Source organism: Neovison vison, chromosome X (genome assembly GCF_020171115.1).
Source record: "Neovison vison isolate M4711 chromosome X, ASM_NN_V1, whole genome shotgun sequence".
NCBI classification, from domain to species: domain Eukaryota; kingdom Metazoa; phylum Chordata; class Mammalia; order Carnivora; family Mustelidae; genus Neogale; species Neogale vison.
In genome coordinates, this window is record NC_058105.1 from 62,031,674 (window position 1) to 62,039,319 (window position 7,646).

At 36.4% G+C, this 7,646-nt stretch overlaps 1 protein-coding gene and 1 pseudogene across 1 annotated transcript; both read left to right on the forward strand.

The window, feature by feature from the left end:
• Nucleotides 1-1,377: 1,377 nt before the first annotated feature.
• Nucleotides 1,378-1,477, forward strand: LOC122897802 (annotated as a pseudogene).
• A 1,864-nt stretch (nucleotides 1,478-3,341) lies between these two features.
• On the forward strand, nucleotides 3,342-6,509 carry LOC122897673 (SH3 domain-binding glutamic acid-rich-like protein 3). Its single transcript, XM_044236049.1, has 3 exons — nucleotides 3,342-3,389; nucleotides 5,871-6,044; nucleotides 6,444-6,509. The coding sequence occupies exons 1-3, from the start codon at nucleotides 3,342-3,344 to the stop codon at nucleotides 6,507-6,509; spliced, it is 288 nt and encodes a 95-aa protein (XP_044091984.1).
• Nucleotides 6,510-7,646: the final 1,137 nt, after the last annotated feature.

Here is a 7,646-nt window from a genome sequence, read left to right on the forward strand (position 1 = left end):
GCAGCCTGCTTCTCCCTCTACCTGCTGTTCCATCTGCTTGTGCCCTCTCTCTCTCTTTCTCTGACAAATGAATAAATAAACTCTTTTCTAGGGGCACCTGGCTGGTCCAGTGGGTTAAGCCTCTGCCTTCAGCACAGGTCATTCATGATCTCAGGGTTCGGGGATCAAGCCCCTCATTGGGCTCTCTATTCAGCAGGGAGCCAACTCCCCCATCTCTCTTTGCCTGCCTCTCTGCCTACTTGTGATCTCTCTCTCTCTCTCTGTCAAATAACTGAATAAAATCTTTTAAAAAATAAATAAAATAGTTTTTAAAAAGACGTGTTATCTATATGTATGTGTATGTGTATATGCAGACATAATGAAATGTTACTGAGCCATAAAAAAGAATTAAATCTTGCCTTTTGGTACAATGTGGATGAAGCTAGAGTACTTTGCTAAGTGAAATAAGTCAGAGAAAGACAAATACCATATGATTTCACACATATGTGGAATTTATGAAAAAAAATGCAAAGGTACCAAAAAAAAAGAGACAAACCAAAGGCTAGCTCTTAACTATAGAGAACAAACTGGTGGTTAACAGAATAGAGGTTGGGGGGGTGTTAAGTAGGTGATGGGGATTAAGGAGTGCACTTGTTGTTGTCATGAGCACTAGATGTTGTATGGTTGTGTTAATCAGTACTTTATACACCTGAAACTACTATTAAACTGTATATTAACTAACTGGAATTCAAATAAAAACTTAAAAAAGTATAGGCTATTATTTTCACTTTACAAAGGAAATAAAGAAATGTTATATATATGTTGAAGTTCACAATTCTACTAAATGATGAAACTAGGATTTGCATCAGGCAATTAGATTTAGAACCCATGCTCTTTTTTTTTTTAAAGATTTTATTTATTTGACAGACAGAGATCACAAGTAGGCAGAGAGGCAGGCAGAGAGAGAGGAGGAAACAGGCTCCCTGCAGAGCAGAGAGCCCAATGTGGGGCTCGATCCCAGGACGCTGGGATCATGACCTGAGCCGAAGGCAGAGGCCCTTACCCACTGAGCCACCCAGGCGCCCCTAGAACCCATGCTCTTAATTTGTACACTATATTTCCTTCATCTGTACTAGTGGAATGCAAGTTACAGAACAATATATACAATATGATTCCATCATGTGTTGAGTGTATACTATGTACCAGGCAATTTTTTAATACTTCACATACATTAATGTAACTATAATAGCATTTCTGTAAAATATTGTTATTTCCATTTCACCTATGATAAAACAGGCTCAGAGAAGTTAGGTAGGATGCCTTATATTATACAGTTATAAGTAGTATAATCTGGGTTTGAACCCAGGTAGTCTCACTTCAAAGGGTGTTTACTTGTGCATACTTCAGCAGCATATACACTAAAATTGGAACAATACAGAGATTACCATGGCCCCTGTGCAAGGGTGACAGGCAAATTCATGAAGTATTCCATATTTTTTAAAAAGTAGTCTTTTTACTTAACTTCCTATTATAAATGACTTTTTCTCTTGTAACTGACTTAATAAATGTAATTATGTTTGTGAAAAAAATGATACAGATCAAACTGTTAATAGCAGTTTCCTCTGGGAGGAGGGTTGCAGAGAGAAGGTGAAGATGTAATTTTACATTTTTATAGAACAAAAAACAGCCTTGTAAAGATTTAGGGTAAAAAATTTAACATGAGACCTGAAGGTCCATGTGGTTTTTTTTTTCTATTTATTTCTTCAGTTTCTATTCCTCCAACTTTCTCCCAAAGCCCCAATTACTACATTTCTTCATGACTATTCCTTCTACCTAAAATTTCTTCATATAATTTCCTGGCATACTATACATCTTTCAGTTTTCTGATTAGCTCTCACTTCTTCAGAGATAACTGCCTTGACCCATCTAGCCTGGTTTAGATTTCTCTACATTGCATTTACCTCACCTTATCAATTATCACTCTAAGTAACCTGAAGGTAAATGTTTTGTCTTATTCATGCTGATGTGCTTGTTCCCAAACATCATGCAAGCAGTCTGACACTTATCATCAATAATAATGATCATTTTCTGAACTACTGACGTACCAGTTCACGTGCCAAATACTGTTACATTTACTCCTCACCCTGATACTGTCAGGTAGGTATCACCATACACACTCTAATGATTGAGAAAATGACATTCAGAAAGAAGTAATTTGCCAAAGATCCATAATTATTCAGTTGTGGAGCCATGGAATCCAAATTTGCCTCACACAAAAGCAGGTGCTGATGATTTTTAGTCCTTCACTGTCAATTTCCACTACTCATTTTTGGCAAATCCAAAAAATCCTGTAAATATCATTGTTATCTTTAACTACTTGAAAATAAAGGCTAGAATAATGAGCTATGAATGTATTGAAGAGGAAATGGACATTAAAGCACAAGGTCATCTTTTTACATGGGATAGAGGGAGGAAGTGCTAAGAGAGTCAGCCACTATTGCACCCACTATTACATAAACCAAAATGTCAACTCCCAGAAGGAAGGCACTCTGTCCTCGAAAAGGGAGGGGCACCTCGAAAAGGGAAAGGAGGCACTTTCCTGGGCTAAGAAAAAACGTATCAAAAGTTGCTTTGGTGGGGCGCCTGGGTGGCTCAGTGGGTTAAAGCCGCTGCCTTGGGCTCAGGTTATGATCCCAGGGTCCTGGGATCGAGCCCCACATCGAGCTCTCTGCTCAGCAGGGAGCCTGCTTCTTCCTCTTTCTCTGCCTGCCTCTCTGCCTACTTGTGATCTCTGCCTGTCAAATAAATAAATAAAATCTTAAAAAAAAAAAAGTTGCTTTGGTGGTCCCTTCCTGTCCAAGTAAGCACTGGCACATTTACTCTGCCCTTACAAACTTAGGCAATGCAACTTTTACTTCTTCTTTTTCTTTACTCATCACGATGTATTTTGGTCATTTTGTCCCTCAGGTTTGCAGCTGCTGTTGCCAGACGCAAAACCGAAGGCTTACCACCATTCCCATGCAGGGAGATGGGAGAAGCAGTAAGAACATGGAGTCCATTAGTTCTCCATCTAATCCTCCCCAGCGCCTAGCAGACGAGGAGAGAAAAGACGCCTTAATAGGAGTTTAACACCCCAGAGTTCTTCCCCTCCCCCCAGGACAGCAGTCACCAGGCAGCAACGTTCCTGCGCCACAAGAGCACTAGTTTCACAGCCAATCCCAAGTGTTCAGGCCAATGGCCCTTAGCAACAGCCTTGGAAAAGGGCAGGGCCAGGCTTTGGGGCTTTGCGTAGCTCAGCCTGAAACAGTAGTGAAGTTACTGATTTTGAGTTACTTCTCCAAAGTAACCTTGTAGTGGAAATAATGAGCTCAATTAAAATCTATTATACCAGCGTGTCTGGATCCAGGGAGGTGAGTGGAAAGAAAGTGGCCTCAGAGGGCAAAAAACAAGACTAGAGTGAAGACATTCTAGTTGGGGATTTCAGGATTGTTCTAATACAATACCATCCCCTCCTTGCCTTTCACACTTCAGCTCCCTCCTCTCTAGGTTTTCAAGGATGGAAGGTGCAGGGGAGAACAAGGAAGGTGCTTATTGTCCTCACCCAGATTGTGCTCCAAGAACTAACCCGTCTAGGAGGTTTCTGGGTCCTGAGCTCAGCTAATTTAAGTATTTCCAATACACCTGCAGTTGTTTTAAATGGAAGAGATAAAGAATCCTGTTCTTTAGGATGTTTAGGATGGGAGATGGAAGAGATAAAGGACACTGTTTAGGATAGGTGAGGGAAATGTCATTGAGTAAATGGCCAAAATCCTCAGAGAAGCCTGGGTAACCCCAGAAAGACAAACTGGTAATTTCTAAGAAGAACATATATTTGCATAGATCGGGCATGTCTTAGGCTACAGTTTAGATGAATTATTTTGGCCACGTTGTAGGAAATATTGTACAACAGTGGTTTCCAACATTGTGAGCCACATATGTAATCCTAAATTTTCTAGTAGTTACATAAAATAAATGAGATTAATTTTAATATATTCTATTTAACACAAAATATACAAAATGTTATCATGCAACATATAATTAATATATAAAAAGAGATGTTTCATATATTATTTTCAAATTAAGTCCTCAAAATCCAGTATGTATATTGTACTTACAGAGAATTTTATTTTGGACTAGCCACACTTCAGGTGCTCAATACTCACATGTGGCTGGCTAATGGTTATCACATCAGGCAGCTTAGCTATAGAAGGACCATTATATGGCTAAGAACATCATTCTTCCAAGGTTTTGGAGAAGCACAAAAACTGAAGAATTTGAAATCGATTATGAATGGTTAACATTCATCCTACTCCTATGTGTCAAGACACCATTATAGATGCAAGGAGCAGTGAAATTTGATCTCAGCCTAGAAAGAATACATTGCTTTTGCAGAAAGCTTTATCAACTTGATTAGGGGTTTTAACCAGATATTAAGAAACAACAATAATAAGAAACACTTTTAAAAAGAAAATTTGGGGCCTTTTGACTATTTTTTAACATTGTGATTTATGTTATCAGATACAGTACTAAAAGTCTGTAAGAGAGAATAATTTGGAATCAATAAGGACCACAATGGATGAAACAGAAGATTCACGCAACTGTCGGTCTGTGTTTCTCAAACTGTAACATAAAAATCATCTGGAAGACTTGTTAAAATATTCCTGGGAATCACTCCCAGATACTGTAGTTTCAGAGTGGGATAAAGCTGATGTTGCTGGTATAACAAACCACATTTAGACTAGTACTGGTCTACGCAACTGTACTCTTCATGATGTTCCTCTGAAAAAGTTTTGGAAAAACATTATAAAAATGTGACAAATCACATGCACCATGCTTTTGCATTTTAAAAACTAATGAGCCTCAGAAAGTAGAAATGTTGCATAATAGAATTTCAGAAACCTCTCATCAATCAGTTGCAAATAGACAGGGTTTTCTAACCATGACTGGATTACATTTTCAAGTCATCAAACAAAAAGCTTTCTGCCATGCACTTTTGCAGAAATCATACTTGAATAAGCTGGGGTTTGTACTTGTCAAATTGCTTTCAGATATGTTTTCTCATTCTAGTATCAGAGATTTATGTGGCAAAATTGCCTAAGATTATCATGTGAAAAATGTAGAAAACTCAAATTTTAAGATTTATGTTAGTGATTAAAAAAAAATGCAGTTATAAAATATACTTAAAAGATAACCAATTATTATAATTTTACTTTAGCAGTAGTGTTTCAGAGGAAAAGACAATGTGAGGATATTACTACAAATATTACAGTTCATCTGAGAGGATATAGGAAGAACTGATGACTTTCATTCACTTACATTATTTATAAATCTTAATTGTCTGATATACTTTATTTTCTTACTCTGTGGATTTTATCTCTGTACTTAGGCAGTGTCTCTGATTATGGTTTAGAACATGTAGTATGTTCTTTCAAAGGTATAAACCTGGTATCATGTCCATTTCCTATACAGAGCTACCATAGATATTAGCATAAATTAATGTAGTAATGAGTTGAAAAGTGTGCTTCAACTGTTAGCAGAATGTCATACCACTTCGTGTACAGTATGAAATCAATATAGCAAATATTTATAGCCCATTAGAGATTTTTAGTTTCTACTGAAAACTTACTATATTTCTTCATATACACATTAAACATATTTACATATTACATATATACTAAATATGTGTGTATGTGTTTATCAAAAGAAAATTACCTAATTTTGCTCCTCAAAGAAACATCACAGCATTAAAAGCTATTCCTCTTCCATAGCATAATGAATGGACAAAATAAAACATAAACCATTAGGAGCAGTTAATAACATCATTCTATCTCTCCCTATTTTTGCCTATGTAGGTGAAGCAGAGACAGGAAGAAGTTACCAGAATTTTAGATATTTACCAAATAAAGTATGAATTAATAGATATTTCTGTCAGTTTGAAAGTACTTCAAGAAATGAGGATGAAAGTTTCCACCCCTAAGGCACTACCACCTCAGATATTCAATGGCCAAGAATATTGTGGAGTAAGAGTAAATGTCCATTTTTATTTTGTTTTCATTTCATGTCTTAAGGTCATATACATGGCGAAACAATATATTTATGGGTTGAGGGCCAGGTTTCTTCATTTATACAATAACTTAATTATGTTCCTGAAGATAAGGCAATGTGTGCTTCATTATGAAAAAAAACATATCATAAAAGGAAAGAATATCATGCTATTTGTTTTGAGATACACAGTATTGTTCATCATACATTATAGTATGAAATGACTGATAACAAGGGGAATTTTCTTTATCTAACTTAGCTGGCAGATGTTTGCAAAGGCCCAGACAAGATAATTAACAAACTTACCTAGACACTTGAATTTAATGATTTAATAAGTGGAAATAATAGCACTGATATTACAAGTTAATCTTAATTCCTTTTAGGATTTTGAAATGTTTCACAAAGCAAAGGAGAACAAAGAGATTCTGAAATTCCTCAAGATGGAATGAATGTGCAGTGATGATACAAAAGATGTTTACTGAGATGGATCTGCCTATACTTCCATATACATTGGTTATTTTTAATTATAACAATTGAAGTATTTCATTAAAGTTAATTGATATCTAGATTAACTTGCAATCACTAACACGGGGGCTCTTACAATTTCAATTTTGCATTAAAATAATTTCTCATTGCAGTGAACCTTTTACAAAGCTGTGTAAAAAATTATTAAATTTCTATCAAGATCAAACTTTTTTTAAGTCACTTAGTAGCTGTCAATTTACAGGCATGAAATAGACTTATAGTGCAATTTTCAATTAACTTTCAGCTTTATTTTTAAATGTTTCTCAGTACATTTTTAAGAAGTTTACATACTGTATTGGGGCTGTTTATAGCTTTTATTTGTTTATTTTTAGAGAAAGAAAGGGGGAGCACCAATGGGCAGAGGCAGAGGGAGAGAGAATCTTAAGCAGACTCCATGCTGAGTGTGGAACCTGGCATGGGACTCAATCTCACAACCCTGAGATTATGACCAGAGCTGAAATTAATTGTCAGAAGCTTAACTGAATGAGCCACCCAGGAGCCTGTACTGGAGCTATTTTTAAAAAGGAAAAAAATAAAGCAGATCATTGGGCCCCATTCCAATTCTTCCTAAATGGAAATTGGGGAGAGAATAGGAATTTGTATTTTAACAGACTCCTCAGGTAATATTTTTTTTTGTACACTAAAGTCTGGGAACTGATATTAAAGAATAACAACTTTAGGTCACTCCTCTCTTTACCTATACCTTTGACCTAAAGCTGTAGTCTTCTTCCAAATTTGTTTCTCTATCTGTGGTTTCTATCTTGTTGCATTGCACCTCCATCCACTCAAACTCCAAGACAGAAACCTGAGAGTCATCCATATCACCCACTCCCTCACTCTAACGCAATCTATTACCAAACCCTATATGAGTCTTAACACCCCAGTTACCCCACAATTCTCTAGGTCTCCAGCTATTTACCTTTGTTCATAGCCTCATTAGTCTTGCCTGTACTATTGCAGGTACTACCTGTACTATCCCTGCTTCTAGTTTTACTATTCTGATATTTGCCCACTGCTACTAAATCAGTGCTTTTCAACATTTACTGAACTTTTTAAGGATC